This window comes from Berghia stephanieae, chromosome 4 (genome assembly GCF_034508935.2).
Source record: "Berghia stephanieae isolate SIO BIC M18660-M18661 chromosome 4, UCSD_Bste_1.3, whole genome shotgun sequence".
Classification (NCBI taxonomy): Eukaryota; Metazoa; Mollusca; class Gastropoda; order Nudibranchia; family Aeolidiidae; genus Berghia; species Berghia stephanieae.
In genome coordinates, this window is record NC_088363.1 from 58354661 (window position 1) to 58373404 (window position 18744).

The window sequence follows — 18744 nt, forward strand, 5'->3', positions numbered from 1 at the left end:
TGTCTGGGGGCGGGGGGGGGGGGGGGGGGGGGGGGGGGGGTCTCAGTTCGTGTGGACAGCAACCTTCTGTGTAAATATGTGTTATGTTTTATCGCCAAATCTCGACAACGCCCAGTCGGGACACACCCACCTCGACAACGCCCACCGATGGCAAAGCTGCCAAAGTCGAACTAAATTTGCACACACGGTTGAGCTAACCGACTAGCTCGCCATGCAAATTAAACATTATTTATGGGGCGTCGAGACAGAAGTGAACCGCTTCAGTCAGAAAAGTTTTGTGTAACCTGTATGTAACATTGAAAACGAAGACATTAAAAATACCAAAACAGACCAATCATAGTGAAGTACAGGGAAGTTTTAAGCGCTGGATGAGTAAATTACAAATTAATATATTATTATAATCCACCCTTCCCATCCCTATACAGTCATTTTGCTTTCCTTTTAAAAAAAATTCAAATCGTTTGTTTACTCCAATCATGCTGAGGATTTTCTTTGTTTATCGTCTCATTCGGAGCGGTTTTGTGGCGTTGTGGTTATGTGACTCGCCATCAGACCTATGGGTCACTATCAAATCCTGTTGTGGGCGACGCGACGATGAGTCCTAAGAAAAGGCTCTTTACTCACACTATTTCCAGTAAAAGCGTTGTCTCCTCTGGCTATTGGCCAGGACTAATATTGAATGAGTAGCTTTCGCAAATGAACGCCTAACAGGCCGCTGGTGTTGTATGAAATGGAAATATGGTTCAAAGTGGCCTGCGCCGGGAATAAACCGAAACACTGTGAAGAGCATTGAGCATTGTAAATACGTGAAAATGTTTTGTAGAAAGGTTATCATATCAGGCGACATGCACTATAATGAAATGAAACTTTGGTTCCATGTGACCTGCTGGGGGGGGGGGGGGCTGAAAATGATATTGTAAAATGAAAATGCACTGAGCATGGTGAAAAAAAAAACACGAAAAGCCCTATGATATACATTTTTATACTTGCAAAGTTTTTATTAATTTCTTTGCAGTACAGTAATGTTATGCGACTCCCGATAGCTCAGATGGCAGAGCATTCGCTCAACACGCAAAGGGTCCCAGATCGATATCAGGTGAGGTCGAGATAATTCCCCCCCCCCCCTGACCTCCATGTCAACCCAGCACTGATTGGGTAGCTGGGTCTGTTAGAACTGGAGGAAAGTACTTTGTGATAGACTAGCGTCCTATCTAAAGCATAGCATGAAATTGTTATTGTCCGGGATAAACTCCGGCTTCATGGGCCTGATGGCTCTGAAGGACTAAAGTAATGTTATGGCTGCAGAATTCAATTGGCGTTATAATCCAATAGAAAGCATTGAGAGTTTTTGCCACGGCGAGGGTCCTTTAAATCGATCGATATTAATTTGGCCGACACGTTTTTGGCCAAATTTTAAATAGGTCTAGGTGTTTTTCCATAGTGCGGCACAGAACTGGTTAAACTACACTAAGCATATGAAACTTTGGCCTACCACTTCAGTCAAATTATTTTTATTCAGTTCAAACAGACTGTTTATTATAAAACAAATGAGATGCCCACAATACTATGTATTATAATGTAAAAGAGATAGAGATTTTTAAAAAGCCACACTCATATGATGATGGAATTAAAAAAAAAAAACAACTATATTATAAGCATATTCAAATAATTTGTTCCAAAATACATTTTTAAATATTTGCTTTTCAATGTTGTTTGTTAGGTAAGCTCTCGTTTTAAGCTAACAATTGGTTTTGGTAACATGCTACCTTTAGTAACGCCGCTTTGCCAAATAGGACTTGATGCTCTAAATTGCAAGATACCCATAATTAAACGCAGTGGATTTGCCACAATATTAACTTGAGTGGGCAAAACATTTCTTTCCTTATTAAAAAGCTGCCGTATAAAACCTAACGACAGATACTATGACACCAGATGCAATCCTGTTGAATAAACTCTTCACGGCACAGCTTCTTTTTAAAACCTTTAAGACTGGAATTCTCTCCACCGGGATTTGACAACTATTCGTTTCGGTCCAGTCAACGTTTACTTGTATATAGGTCTGACAACCCAAATTATTATGGGATCATTGTAGTAATGGGAATACTCTAAAATCAACGCAAAACATTCTCCATTGCAACAATATTAATCAAATTAAGCCCATTAGTCCTGCCAATAAGTGCACACGAGGGTCAAGTCTTTGAGGTCATGTGGTATGACACTCGCTTTCGGATCGGAAGGTCATGGGTTCGAGCCTCGCTCGGCGCATAGTTAAGTCCTTGGAAAAGGCTCTTTAGTCATATTCTCTCACCGTACTCAGGTGTAAAATGAGTAACAGCGCTGTCTCTGTCCGAAATAATGTACTATCGCCGAACAGGCGCCATGTCACGACCTGCATGTTACGTGTTGCAGCTGGCCACGGACCCTCTGTAAAGTGCTTTGAGCACGTTTAGTGGATATTGCGCTATATAAAAGCTTTAAAAAAAGGTATATTAACGTATTTCAAATGTCAATAACTGTATCGTAATATTGTGAAAAAAACACGTGACTAATCACAGGAGTTATGCTGCTTTGTAATTTGTATTATATTTGCATTGTGGGCTCTAAATGTCCGTTGCATCTTATTTCATTGAACTTGACTTTGAAGAACATAACAACACCCAATTTATAATTACGTACGGCAAACAATAGACAATTAAAAGTGTATGTGGTGTAAACAAATGGATGTTGAATTTATATAATAGGAACTATTCACAAAATGTTGTGAGATGAAATTGAGCCAAACGAGCCATGCGGCAGGTCTATGGACCCGGTCAGTACTCGAACTTTAAGAGCAATTACACGCATTGCTCGCCAATTCACTCTGAGTATAAAATGAACGAAGTTGAAGTTAATCGTCCGTTTTTTATTAATTTTCATTTATTAACCCGATGAGACTTTTAAAAAACAAAACAAAACAAAAAACGATTTTTTTCCCCGTAGTTTTTTGTTCCAATTAACTGATTGGAGTATTTTTGAGGCATACGTCACAGAAACTACCTTAAGGCACTGCCCCGTCTGGCCTTTTTTTTTCTTCTCTCGGCACTCCTACAATATCCACATTCATATATGCTTATAGATCGGAGCTTACTCGCACCCGAGTTGAGTGGAATAATGGGCATAATGTGCCTAGCCCAGGTTAAAAAAAAAACAACAACAAAATGACAATGGTCGAGAGTTTTGCTATCAAGTAAGTGAGGGTGCTTTAGTAATAAGCGGACCACTTCACTGGGCCTCACCTTAGAATTAACTGTTTTGTTCGTATGCACTTCTCTTTCCTTTCGCATACTGCATTTCTTCTACTTCTTTGTTGTCACTCGAGTCACTGTGGTTGTCAAAAGAACTGTATGATACTATTATTAATTAGTTGACAAAAAGGGGAACTCTACTGGAATCTAATTGGTGCTTACAGGACCAAACAAGACCATGGCCTATTTATAGACATATCGGGGGTTCATATGCCACCCCTACCTCCTTTCCGGAATAATATAAGTAAGTTAAGAACTTATGTTAAATTGTGTTACGAAACGTCGTGTGGGGCATGATCATCGTCTACTTATAGTACCCTTAACGTAATTACGTATTAGGATCGCAATAGTATTTCACGTTGTATTTCATGTTATGACGCTCTCTCTCTCTCTCTCTCTCTCTCTCTCTCTCTCTCTCTCTCTCTCTCTCTCTCTCTCTCTCTCTCCTCTCTCTCTCCTCCCCCCCCTCTCTCTCTCTCCCCCCTCTCTCTCTCTCCCTCTCTCTCTCTCTCTCTCTCTCTCTCTCTCTCTCTCTCCCTCCCTTCTCTCAAAACACACACACACACACACACACACACACACACACACACACACACTGCTTCTCTCCATACCATGTAAAACGAATTCGTCACTGCTCACAGACTCAAAGGACATATTGCATTCCATGTCTGATGGCACTGAAGTCTTTTGCCCATCATCAACATACTATATGAATATTCAACAAGTTTTATGTTTTACTTTGAATGTGTATGCAAGACCCTTTGGCCTATGAGTGTCTTACAAATAGAGTCAGAATATAATGAGCAACAATTTGATAAAGACATTTATTTTTTTAAACATTAAACAATAAAATTCCTTACGTGTATCCTTATTTACCGATTATATATATATATTTTTCTAAACAGCTTATTTCAAGGAAAGCCTCGAGTACTCTCCTCAAGGCTAATTTGTGAGACTTGATTTTATACAATAATTTATTGTAGTAGAAGTAGCACTCTTATCGTAGTCTTCACTGCATATCGTCAGGCACTCACGCAAACCTGGGTCGAGTGATCCAACGTGTGGAAAGTGCCTTGCCTTAAGACACAACGCCGGGGCAAGAGTTATGCTATCTTTGTAACCAGACTGATCATTGAGCACGCTCAACATTGCTCAGCATTGTTATATAATGAGACACCTTACCACTTGCAGATATTACACAAATTTCCAGAGTGTAAATAATATTTAAGTATTATGGTGACAAACATATAGACACCAAGTCTAAGTCTTGTATGAGGCTTGAACCTAAGGCCACCTTGACATGGATAGCAACCCATGTGAAACAGGAGAGAGAACTGTCGACTAACGGAAAGACAACAATATTGTGTTTTATTATTATTAACACAGCAGTTGTGTCTATATGGGCTTGTATGTGTAGCCAGGCGGGACACTTAACGTTATAATCTCTCTCTCTCTCTCTCTCTCTCTCTCTCTCTCTCTCTCTCTCTCTCTCTCTCTCTCTCTCTTCTCTCTCTCTCTTGTGGTGTGTGTGTGTGTGTGTTCCCCTGGCAGATAAAATAGTAAAGGTGTGAACCGTTATGGATATTACCACGTGGGCACTAGCATAATGTGTTAACCATTATATGGAAATGCCCCGAGAGTGAGAGAGAAATGTATGAAGAGATAATAAAAAGACAGACAGATATACAGACAGACAGATTGAGATATTTAGGTGGCTGGTTGAAGGCAGGTCAGGGCAGTGACCGTTAGTGCGTCGGCTCGTGGTGACCAAGAACACACAACTATCACAATCACCACCACCACCACCACCACCTTTTCTACATCAACTTCTGGTATAGTTTCAGAATTGAGAATTATGGACGTTGGTTAATAGTATGAAGTATATAAACAGATGACCGCAAGCAACCCCCAGCATTGTTACTATAAATAGTCTAGTTTCGATATTATCATCTTTAACATCATATTATTATTATTTCGTATATTTAGTTTTTGTGTGACAATGAATTGAATTAATTCATATGAACCCATACATTATTATATTATGACAATGTCCATAAATTATTATATTATGACAATGTGTGAAAATAATAATACTATTATTATTATTATAATTCGGTGATGGTGAGTGGGTTTCGTAGATGGTGGTATATTATTATTAGTAGAGGGTGGTGATGACGGTAACTTGAGAATAACTTGATAGGAGATTAACGAGTCAATAAATAAAAAGGAGCGATTGTGATATAGTCCACTGTTGCACCATGCTCGCTACGCTTTTTAAAAAAATCATCAATTATTCTCCAATCAGGCCAATTGGAACCAAATTAATGTTCTTTAGGACTTGTGTCCGTCAATCCCTCTTTTACTCATTGACAATCTTAAAGTCAAACACTTCCGAGTACGCATTAACACTCAAGCGGGGTTATGTGTGTCAAGTCAACTAGAGCCAGAGTTTTGAGATGACCATGCCCATCCGGTCACTGATCACGCCCAACATTGCTCGACTTTCTTGACTCCGTACGCACGGCTACTGACGCCACAGTGTTGGCCGATGATGAATGATGTGATGGTAATTATTTGTATAGAAATAATGCGATAGTCACTTCGAGATTTGTCACTTCCGATCAGTGAGGAGACAGAATTTATCAATTTTTGTTTCTGTAGGATGATGAGACAATCGCTTCAACAATCAAGCTACCCCCCTCCCCCTCCCTCCCCATCCCCCTTTCCCCATCGATGTCCCCTGATAGTGTAAACAACGATGTTTGTTTTAATTATTTGATTTTAGGGGTTTCTTGGTGCTTGCCACATTTTATGTCATTTCAGCGTCAGTAAAAGGGGAGACGATAGGGAAAAAGTTGTAGTTCTGGGGCCGTTTTCATGAACGCGGACTAGTACTTAGTCTCTGACTTTCGTCAAGGACTTGAAAATAATCGGATTTCATGTGAGCTGACTAAGCAAGTCCCAGACTAAAATCACGGCAGCTTCGGACTAAGTTTGCTAAGTTTTAGTCATTTACTGAGGTCGGTCTTCACAAGCTTATACTGAGACTAGTAACTAGGACTAGGACACGTTATAGCGCCAATAAGATATCAGCTATTTTTAGATGAGAGTTTCGATTCGGAAGGAAAATACGTCGGTTACGAATGACAGAGGCAAAAAGTGTCCTGTTGCTATTGGCACTGGCTTTAAAAAAAAACTATAAGATTAGAGCAGTGTGTCGAAAGTACACATTTTTGTGAGTAAAACTAAAAAAAAAACCCCCCCAAAAAACGACGTTGCGAGTGACTGGAGACTCGAAATCGAAGGATTTGCGTCAAAGAACAACCAAAAAAAAAAAAAGAAAAAAAAATGATTAGAAAGTATAGTGGAGACAAAAGTTATTCTCGTGGCATTGTAACTGACTGAAATAATGTGATTCATCAGAACGCGCTTTCTCTTTTGTTTGTCTGGTTTTTTGTTTTGTTTTGTTTTGTTTTTTTTTTTTTGGGGGGGGGGTTGTTGTTTGTTTTTTTTTTGGAGGTTGGTTTGTTTTTTTTGGTTCAATTTGTTTGAGTTTCATTGAAACTTTCATGGGCCTAAATATAGAATTGACAGTCGACCATGGACATCATTGTAGTCTAGCAGTCGAATGTCAATATCACGTGATTTGATTCATCATGACAAAAGTCAGTTAAAATATGAAAAAGAACGAAATGTTATCTATATCCAGAGACGCCAAGTTTCAATTTGATTCACAGGAATTTCAGGCACCACTCGGAGGAATTTCAATGCCGAAAGAGGAATTTTCGCACACACAAAAAAAGGGAATTGTTTAAATATTGTATAGATCTTAATAGATAACTGATTAGAACTATATTATGATATATAAACACATTGCCAAATACAACCCCAGAGTTTCCTTATTTCAAATGAAGTAAAGTTCCAAAACCTAATGGTAGTGATTGTAGTAATGGTGGTAGTGAGGATGATGTTGTGTTGGTGGTTGTGTAGTAGTAGTAGTAGTAGTAGTAGTAGTAGTAGTAGTAGTAGTAGTAGTAGTAGTAGTAGTAGTAGTAGTAGTAGTAGTAGTAGTAGTAGTAGTAGTAGTGATGATAATAATAATAAATGGCATTTATATAGCGCTTTACCCCGTTGTCACAGGCTCTAAGCGCTTTACAGTGATATAAAACAAAACATATTACAGTGAGACAAGTGTGAAGGAAACGTGATACGAATTCAATTTAACAACAACAAAATATGAAAATAATATTGTAACATTATGACGTAAAAAGATAAAACTTTAAGCGAGATTTGAACGTTGTCAACGAATCCGAGCATCTCACGTGTGATGGGAGAGAGTTCCAAAAATGGGGGGCCGAAAATTAAAAAGATTGTTCACCTATTTTACGCCATGGCTTAGGTTTGACAAGGATTGATTGGTCATTGCTTGACCTCAAGTTTCTATTGGGGACATTTATGTTTAGAAGGTCTTTAATATAGGAGGGACTGTTCGTGCTCAGGGATTTGTAAACAACAGTACAAATCTTATAGGCAACTCTTTTTTCCACAGGAAGCCAATGTAACTCACGGAGAAGAAGAGTTGCTGACGGGTATTTTTTGTTATTGCGTACAATGAGCCTGGCTGCGTTATTTTGAGCAAACTGAAGTTTGCTAATTTTGTCTTTAGCTAAATTCGCCCAAAGGGAGTTACAATAGTCCAATTTAGATAAAACAAGGGAATTAATTAAAAGTTCTGCTATATGCTTCGGTATTAAATTACGAATTTTGCTTATTTTTTTCATTTCTATGTACATAGATTGTATGGTGTTATTCACGTGGCTTGTCATGGAAAGATCTTATATGATGCAAGTTTGTTTGAACGCCAAAATGTATTCGCCCCAAATATTGTTTGCTTATTTGAAAATTTATTGGTGCTAATTATCTCTTAATTAATAAGTGTGATTATGTTGATGTTTAATGATACTCTGGCCTTCCATACATTATATATTGGGTGGTTTATATCATGTTAATTTTGTAGTCGTTATTGTGGACATTCAAGAGTGTTGATTTGCTATTAATTAAAATGCGCGTGGTGTTGCAATATGATGATGACGATATGATATGGTGGTTTGTAGAGTGTAATGTAGTGTGGGGTGGTGGTTGAAAGTAGGATGGATGTGTGTGGTGGGTTGTGTGTGTGGTGTGTTTGTAGAGAGTTAGTAGAGGCAGTAGGGTAGTAGTAAGTGTAGGTGGTTAGCAGTAATGAATGATGATGCGGGTGGTGGTGAGTTGTATAAGTAGTGGTTGTGGATGGATGATGTGAGTGTAAAGTGGGTTGCAGTAGTAGTAGAGTAAATGAATTAACTACGATGTGGCGGTGGGGTGGTTGAAGCATTAGTGGTAAGTTGGAATGTGGTGGTGAGTGAGATGAGATTGTTGTGTGTGTGTGTGTGTTTGAGAGAGAGAGTAGGAGAAAGAGAGAGAGAGTGTAGTAGAGAGAGAGAGAGAGAGAGAGAGAGAGAGAGAGAAGAGAGAGAGAGAGAGAAAGAAGAGGAGAGAAAGAGAGAGGAGAGAGAGAGAGAGAGAGAGAGAGGTGAAAGGGCATGTAGTGATAAGTAGGCAACATGAAATTGAAAAACAAACGAGGCTAAAGATTGAGGTTAAAGTATTTGTGATTAGCTATTATTGGCAAGTTCAGGAATGTGAACATGGAAATTAATCAGTGACCGCAATGAATTTGATTGTGTGTGTGTGTGTGTGTGTGTGTGTGTGTGTGTGTGTTGTCTGTGTGAAGAGGGAGAGAGAGGGGAGGAGAGAGAGAGAGAGAGAGAGAGAGAGAGAGAGGATGAGGATGAAAAGGGCAATGTGATGATAGTAGGGCACATGAAATGAAAAACTAACGAGGGTACGGTTGAGGTCAAAGTATTGGTGTTAGTTTTATTTGACAAGGACAGGAAGGTGAAATGGAAATGTAATCAGTGACCGATTAAATTTGGTTTGTGTGTGGTGTGGTGGTGTGTGGTGTGTGTGTGTGTGTGTGTGTGTGTGGATGTTTGTGTCTGTGTGAAGAGGGGAGGAGAGAGAGGAGAGAGAGAGAGGAAGGAGAGAGAGAGGAGAGAGGGAGGAGTAGAGAGGAGATGAGAGTGAGAGAGGAGAGAGTATTGAGCTAAATTTGTTGAAGGGTTTTTACGGCGTTGCAACATGGTTGCAGGAGTATTGGTGGTGGTAGGGTGGCGTTGTGGTGGTTGTAATAGTAGTTGCAGGGATGGAGATGTGATGGTGGTAGTAGAGATGATGTAATGGTGTTGTAGTGTGGTGGCATGGATGGGATGTGGTAGTTGTTGTAATAGTGGTGGTATGGATGGTGATGTTGTGGTTGTTGCAGTATGGTGGTGGGGATGTTGATGTAGTGGTTGTAGCAGTTTTGGTAGGGACGGTGATGTGGTAGTTGTTGTAGTACTGGTGGTAGGGATGGTGATATTGTGGTTGTAGTATGGTGGTAGGGATGGTGGTGTGTTGTAGTAGTAGTGGTAGTGATGGTTGTAGTAGTAGTGATGATGATGTGGTGGTGGTTGTAGTAGAGTGGTAGTGATTATGGTGTGGTGGTGGTGGTTGTAGTGTAGTGTAGTGATGATAGTGTGGTGGTGGTGGTTGTAGAACTAGTGGTAGTGATGATGATGTGGTGGTGACAGTTGTTGCTGTAGTGGTACTGATGATGTGTTGGTGGTAGTTATAGTGGTAGTGATGATGATGCGGTGGTGGTTGTAGTAGTAGTGGTAGTGATGGTTGTAGTAATAGTGATGATGATGTGGTGGTGATGGTGGTTGTGGTTGTAGTAGTAGCAGTGATGATGATGATGATGATGATGATGATGATGTGGTGGTGGTGGTGGTGGTTGTAGTAGTAGTTGTAATGAAGATGATGTGGTGGTGGTGGTTGTATTAGAAGTGATTGGAAAGGGGGGGGGGGGTCGTATCCTTGGAACAATTTAACCTCACCGGAAGTTGCCCGTAACCCGGAATATTTTGCTCCAGACCGTATTTTTTTACGGTGAAACCGGAGTTTTGGCATCACTGTATATAGGATGTGTTACTTATTTCTTCTTTGAAAATCTTTTGCTTTGAAAGTATGAAGGTGGTTATCTTTCATGCCATCATGTACTAGAGAACGTGATGTCACCAGCACAAAACAGCCGAACAAGTCACCGTCCTTACAACGCCCACTTCTAGTCAAGAGACTCGCTAGTCTGAGACTAGAAATTGTTCATGAAATCCGATTTAAAAAAAACAAACTTGCTCCGCTTTGGCTTAAGACTAGCAATGACTAGCAAGTCATTAACTAGACTAGTAAATAACTAATTCTAGTCCTCGTCCATGAAAACGGGCCCTGGAGTTAAAAGTACCAAAGAGAAAGTTGGACAAAAGGGTCTGGCTCAAACAAGGAACAAAGGTTTCCACGAGCAATCTATCAATGCGTCTATTTTGAAATTGCCTAAAATTCCCGTCCAGGAGCAAGCAAAAGATTTCGTAGCGAATGACATGCTTAAATGTTTACGAAGTACAATATATTCAAAATTAAAAACTATGGCACATAACAGAAAGATTGACGAGGAAAAATATCATCTCTCCAAAAAAGAAAAAAAAACAACCATACATTCAACTACTTCCCTCATGGCTAAGGTGCTCTCCCAGACCCATGGGAAATGGAAATAAAACGAGCAATGTCAACCCAGAACATAGACGAGAGCGACGAGGAAAAGGAAGAACTATTATAGGGGGATAAAAGTCGCAGTAAAAGTGACCCATCCCCCCACAGTGGGAGGTCGGAAGACCCCACCCAATTAAAAAAATTGAGCTTAGATAACTGTGCAGTAGGACAAAATCACACAGGTGAGAAACATTTATTTCGTACCATTTTTAAAGGAAAGTCAAAACTGTTCCACAGCATTGAAACAAAAGGCCTACACAGCTTTCCGGGCCTTTGTACAGAGGAGTGGAGTCGTCGTTCTTTTACACCCTTGTCATTGTTACTGTTAAGATCAGGGGGTCAAAAAAGCGTCATTTGCACTCCCTCTCGACCGATAGAGGTAAACGTAGTGGTGGGGGTGGGGTGGTGGTGCTTGCAATGGTGCTAAATGAGATGATGGTGCATAGTGTGTGTGTGATACTGTACGCATTATCTACGTTGTGACAGTAAGAGGGGAATTATTCAAGTGGATAGCTGCTATTATTGGTAGTGGGCTATCTGAGGAATCGAGTATTGGCACGTGTGTGTGTGTGGGGGGGGGGGGGGGGGGGGGGGGGAGTGGCGGGAGAGAGAAAAAGAATGGTTAACAAGTTAAGATAGATAGACAAATAGATAGGTAGTGAAGAGAAAGTAAAGAGGGGGTAGATAATACTATGAAAATATGAGTAAGAGAAATAAATATATCACAGACAGTAAATTAGTATTAATGGTGATGAAAGCAAACCAAACATCACATGAAGACTAAATTATCGTAATCATAAAAAATCGATCGTCGGTTAATGTCAATGATTTTTTTTTAACGTGTGCATGTTTGGTTTGTTTTTTATGGCTACACCATACAAAGTACGATTGATATCATATGCCATGAACATTAATAAATAATATAAAATCTAAACATTTTTGATAAAAATAATAAAGAAAGAGAGAATTTAAAAAAGAGAGAGATTGAGAGAGAGAGAGAGAGAGAGAGAGAGAGAGAGAGAGAGAGAGAGAGAGAGAGAGAGAGAGAGAGAGAGAGAGAGAGGAGGGGGGGGGTGAGAAGAAGAGGAAAGTAAAAAAAAAAAATACAACCCAAGATTTGACAAAAAAAATCTGATTCTCTGATGCAAAATTTTCTCCCTGTTTTACATGAACCCTCACTTTAAAATGTTTTAATATACAATAGTATCAACTTGGAAACAGATTCACTTTAATCTTCATTTCAAATATTGGAAAGGGAAAGGAGAAATCCCTGACTTTATGGGAAAACAGAGGGGGGAAAAAACATATCTTATTTTGGCCAAATTCGATTTATGAAAAAATAAAAATGTGCACTGATTTGATTTGTGTAGGTGGTAGTGATAAATATAATATAATAAGGCGTCGCAGTCCTAATGGCGCTTGCCGTGAATTGTTTTTGTTCAAGTGGATCTAACGATTTCTTTAGAGATGGTTCTCCATTTCTCTCTGTCCTGTGCCAGTAGTTTTAGTTGAGAGAGGTCTTTGTTGGTATGGAGGTGTCTTGGAAGAGATGGTTCTTGATTTTGCTGGGTGCTGGCTGTTTGGTCGTGTTGTGACGAGTCTAGGTGTTGTTTGTAGTACTGTTGAAGATCTTTGTTTAGTGATGTTGGGAGTGAGGTGGGTGTTCTGCCAACGTACTTTTTGCCATTCTGTGACAGGTAGTGATAAAGGTGTTGCATAATACCATCACCATCATCATTATCATCGTTGCAATGCCAATGTCACTAACATCATCTACATTATTCTTTATACCACTTGAATCGTCCAACAGGCCTATAAAAGGGCATAACAAAGTCGAAAGCACGGAGAGTATAAGTATAAGGCAATCAACACCACGCCTTATACAAATCCATTAACCCAAATAACTTGTCTGTCTTCATACCTCATAACTTCCGTCATAATGATCACGATCACAACCTCATCACCATGTCTATATCATACACCTGTATGTGTTATAAAGTGAGGGGGGGGGGGGGTGGAATGTATGGATGCTTAGTGTGTCTAATGTATCATTATCAAAGACACTATGGCTATCTAATGGTGGAGCGAGTATTTCTGAATTACGCATGGACATAGACTATTATTACACGCGTTGTATTAAGCAGAGTATGAGTATGAGTATTCATTAACTTTGACCATAACATTGTGGTCCATGGAATTGATATCATATTCATTGGCAGCTGAACTAGATCACCAGCAGTTTTAGGTTGCTACAACTATAAATAATAAGATGAAAATGGTTTAGCTACAGCACCATATTTTAATACAAGAAACAATAATAATAATAATAATAATATAATAATAATAATAATAATAATAATAATAATAATAATAATAATAATGATGATGATATGATGAGATATGAAAGATGATGATGATGATATGATGATGATGATGATGATGATGATGATGATGATGGATGATGATGATGATGATGATGATGATGATGATGATGATGATGATGATGATGATGATGATATGATGATATATAATAATAATAATAATAATAATAATAATAATAATAATAATAATAATAATAATAATAATAATAATAATAATAAATTGAAATAAAAGTGACACTAAGCTGCTAGAAGCTGTGGCTGTAAATATTAAAAAACAAAAAAAATAATATAACAGCTTAAAAAATATATATAATAATAGCCCAACACAAAACATTTAGTCCCACAACCCTTCTTCAGCCAGAAACAAAACAAAAAAAAAAAGATCCTTTTACTTGCGGATAAGCCGTGCCAATTATTTCTCTATGTCTGTTTGAATTAAGTGATGTAGTAATGCTATTATTGCTTTTGTTATTAGGCAAAAACGAGTATTGAGCCTGAAATGCTCCGCGTTTATCTGTTTATTTGTTGTTGTCTTATTATTATTTTTTTTTTGTTGGGGGGGGGGGGGGGGAGCTGCTATATTCATTTTTGTTCATTACATTCACTAACTGAAAGCTGGGTCACCCCAACCTCAGATCCAAACTTGCCTCAATGATGACGGTTGAATAAAAGTTAAACCATTAAATCAACTGTAACAAACATTTCAAGCGGGTTGTAAAATGAATTCTACAAATGCTTATCTTTAGGAAGAAGAAGAAGAAGAAGAAGAAGAAGAAGAAGAAGAAGAAGAAGAAGAAGAAGAAGAAGAAGAAAGAAGAGAAGAAGAAGAAGAAGAAGAAGAAGAAGAAGAAGAAGAAGAAGAAGAAGAAGAAGAAGAAGAAGAAGAAGAAGAAGAAGAAGAAGAAAGAAGAAGAAGAAGAAGAAGAAGAAGAAGAGAAGAAGAAGAAGAAGAAGAAGAAGAAGAAGAAGAAGAAGAAGAGAAGGAAGAAGAAGAAGAAGAAGAAGAAGAAAGAAGAAGAAGAAGAAGAAGAAGAAGAAGAAGAAGAAGAAGAGAAAGAAGAAGAAGAAAAAGGGAAAGAAAGAAGAAGAAGAAGAAGAAAGAAGAAGAAGAAGAAGAAGAAAGAAGAAAAGAAGAAAAAGAAGAGAAGAAGAAAAAGAAGAAGAAGAAGAAAAAGAAGAAGAAGAAGAAAAAGAAGAAGAAGAAGAAGAAGAAGAAGAAGAAGAAGACGAACAAGAAGAAGAAGAAGTAGTAGAAGAAGAAGAAGCAAGACTTCCACTAAAGGAATGAATATTATGTCAACAGCCAAAAAAATGTTTTTTTAAAAAAGGTTAGGGAAATGAATTACTCACATTTACAGCTGTAATAATATTTTCCTCTTTGTTTATAACTCCAGCTAGTGGATCGCTATCATTGGGTAGGAACCTGGCAAAATACAGAAAATTCTACATTATAAGGTGCCCCTATCTATGCATAGCTCAAGTTGTAAAACACTCAACTCACATGCTAACCAGCAGGGTTTGAATTAATACAGACTTGGATTTTTTTTCTCTGACTTATCTGGGTTACTGGATCTGTTAGATATGTTAAAAATACTTTGTGATTCTCTAAATCTGAATCTGAATAGGTAAGAAGCATCTGATTGACCAGCATCAGATCCAAAGTGAATAATTGTTTGATAATACAAAAAACTGGCGGCCTACTTTTCAGAGCTAAAACATGAAACCCTAACACACAATGCCTCATGACCATAAACAGGAGTATGTTTGGACTAATATATAATACAATCAAGATTTAGAGCTTTTTCTGTTCCTCATCTTAATTTGTTAGCCAAAATAAGCATAAGCCTGGGACAAGCAAAGGTTGTTTCAATACACATGAAGTCCAATTCTATAAATTTCTATTTCTATAAAGTTTTATCTGATTGGAAAATTAGGACAGTTGGCCGCTGTGCAGAAAGCAGAGACAACTACATACTTTGATCCAATAGTGTACTAGTTGGGACCTGTGAGTTTTGAGTGAAATAGATTCATTAAGCGTCCTGTTGCGTAGTATTCAAATTGCTAAAGAAGCTGATTGTGTGCCTTTTGAAAAATCAAGTACAAGTAAATGTATATTTGTTTTCTTTCACCTACCACTTTTGTTATTTGTTCAAGTGTATTGATGAGTTGGGTCACTCACAATCAACCATTCAATAAGCCATATTGATAGTGAACTAGTTTATGATGGCAGTCAAATGATCAATAATCATCATAATGCTGTGAAATAGAATATGCTTTTTTTAAAAGTACCTTGCAAGTAACCAATATAAATATAAAACGGGCCTATAATTCGAGGCTTTATCCCTTTTGTCTTTTTTTGTAAATTGAAGCAATCCTACTTGTTTCCAATTAATTAGGACCTGTCCTTTGTCGAGAGATTGATGAAATAGGATGAAACACAATGGAGATATTTCATTGGCACATTCTTTCAGGATTCATACTGAACTCGAATCAGGTCCTGGTGCTTTTGAGGGATTGAGCTCTTTTAGTTGTCTGATAACACCTTGTGTATGTTGCTTTTGTCCATGTGTGGAAATGCTTTATCTTCTATTGTAAAGACACTAATATGTTGCATTTTTCTAAGGTGTCATATCTTTGTAATACATAATTTGTCATGTGTTTTCATTTTGTTTGTATAAAATTCCAAAATGGTTGGTGATTGCCCCATTATTCTCCCCTCTATAATCAAGCTCAAGCCTGTTATTAATGTAATTTTGATGTTCATTTCTTAGTTCTTAATGTATTTTCTTCCGGAGAGTCTGGTCTTATTCCAATCATGTTCATGGTTGTATAGTTTTGCTCTGTTGCGCTTGTGTTTTTGACACTTCAATCGTTTAATTTTCAATGTGATCCATGGCAGGTGAGGTTTTCCACTGATTAATTTTGAATATGTTTGTCCATTAGACTTTTAAGAGCAGCGAAAAATGTTCCCAATTTCTATTAACATCATTGTTGTAAGCTTGGTTTACGAAAGGAGAGTAATTTTCATTGGCAATTTTTAAGGGTGTTCAAGTCCCTTTGTCATATAACATGATTGTTCTGGGAGTCTTTAGTTGGATTTTGGCTTTTAAAGTCAAGTCGCAAAAAATAATTAAAAAATTAAAAAAGCAATCAGTCAGGCCCGGAGCTGTAGAGCCTGATTGTATGAAGTTGGGGCATGTTGTAAGCACTAGGTCAAGAGTGTTTGATTTTCTTGTAGCTTCATTGACTACCTGTATAAGATTGCACGATTTCTAGCACGGCTTCATTTAGCTTTGCATATTTTTGTCTTCGAGTTTTGTCTTATTGCATGATTTTCCCAATTTACGTCTGGCATGTTAAAATCTGCGTACAGAATATGTGGGTTGTTTCTCATCGATTCGAAAATTTTTGCAAGGGATTTGTGACGTTGTATTAATATTTCTGCTCCACTAGCATGTGACCTTGCTTTAGATAAACTTTCGTTCATACAATTTTGCAATTTATATCTGATTATTTTGCAACAGAAACAATATGCTTCTTCACAGCTATAAGTAAACTTCTCAAATCTGCCGCCTTAACGAAAAAGACCGTATGTGGCCTCTTATTCCAAGTAAACATACAGTCTTTTTCCTTAAGACGGCTGAAATGACCAATCTTTCCTCTATGGTTGTGGATCAAGGTAATTACTGTTAAAAATTGTATTGCTATTGATACTTTCGTCTAAATGTGCTTTCCGGTTGATGTTATAATATCTTGTTTTTGAGTTTCTGTAATTTGTTCAAGTTTTAGTCTTTTGTCAAAGCTTATCAGACTTCACAGTTTATGTTCATAATTCTAACAGTATTTTTATTTTCAGTACTGTTTATTTGCATTGGTTGAAGGTGCGGTTGTCGATGTGTGATGATATTAGAGGGTTCATTTGCTTTTGTCTGAGCCCAATCCTTTTCACCGTAGCACTAAAAGAATTAAGACAAAAACTCTCGATTCCTCAAATCCTTACCCACGACCTTACGCAGACGATGTTGATATCATATTTGATACAGCAGACCTGGCGAAGCAGCACATACCAATAATATCAAATACTCTACGACATTGGAATCTAAAGGTCAACGAATCCAAAACAGAAATTACAGTGGTTAACAAGAAACAGGTGGATTAGAAAAGTGCAAGAAAACTCTGAAACTTGATTAATGAGAATGAAGACATCGAACGGAGAAAAATGCTAGCTCAAACTGCATTCAGAGAACTACACAATGTTTGGAATAGGACGAACATCATTAATGAAAATTAAAAAAATACGCCTTACAAAGCGCTAGTGCTGCCAATCCTTATGTACAACTGTGGTACGTGGCCGGGGTCTTACAAAAGAGAGTTTGAACACCCTGGACTCCCTTATTGCAAACAATTGAGACGAGTTATTAACAGACCTGCCACTTCACGAAAAAGGAAATCAGTATGATATTGTAAAAAAATCAGTATCTGGGGAAAAAAATCAGTATGAGACGTAAAATTATCCAATTATCCCCCCCCCCCTTATTTTTCCCCAACACCCAAAATGGCACGCACAACGCCAATCTGGCAATCAGACTACTAACTTATTTAAAGATGGTGGCACTTGGTAACGAGTCAGAAGCCAGGGACCGCGGTGGTTTACCAGTACAGCTCGCTGTCGCTTCACAAAGGAAATGAAAACTAAATAACGCGCTGTGTGTGTTTTCTATCTGTGTGAGGGCATCACAAAGAGGCTCGCTACGTCATGTATCTATCGAGGTATCGCGGGAGGGGTCAAAGTTCACGAGACTTGAAAATTTTAACGTGCAACTTAAAGCACAAAGTAAACGTAAAAGAGAGGGGTGGAGGGCTGCGGGCCCTTGGTCACTTGGTGAAATCGGTACGATCGGCATGCAGATCGGGAAATCGGTACGATCGGCAAGTAAATCGGGAAATCGGTAAATACGAAAAAAAGGTCTTGCAAATCGGTATGATACCGATTAATCGGTATGAACGGCAGGTCTGTATTAAGGTACATTGTCCCGACAAAATCAGTATTGAGGATGTATATGACAGATGAAGAGTACAACCAGTCAGTACGCATATAAAGAAACAAAGATGGAAACTGTTCGGACACGTGCTCCAGTGAGATGAAAATATTCCAGCACAAACCTTAATGGATGATTACTTCAAACAAGGAGCCAAATACAGAGGGCGTACACCAACTTCATTTCCAACAACATTTAATCAAGTTCTCAAAAAATATCACATATATTTAGAAACAGCAACCGAAGAACTGATTTCAACAACACAAGGAAACATCCAACTGCCTCAGCACCTTAACACACATGATGGCATTCTATAGCTAAGAACACTAGCACTAGACAGAGAGTTATGGAGGC

General features: G+C 38.2%; 1 protein-coding gene across 12 annotated transcripts in view; it reads right to left on the reverse strand.

The window, feature by feature from the left end:
- LOC144970911 (uncharacterized) overlaps positions 1-18744 on the reverse strand; it is a 74085-nt gene that overhangs the window by 45482 nt on the left and 9859 nt on the right. For all 12 annotated transcript variants that reach the window (XM_078911075.1, XM_078911084.1, XM_078911070.1 and 9 more), the window contains one exon: positions 14702-14774. In XM_078911075.1, the coding sequence (XP_078767201.1) occupies positions 14702-14774 (73 nt within the window). The remainder of the gene's footprint in view (positions 1-14701; positions 14775-18744) is intronic.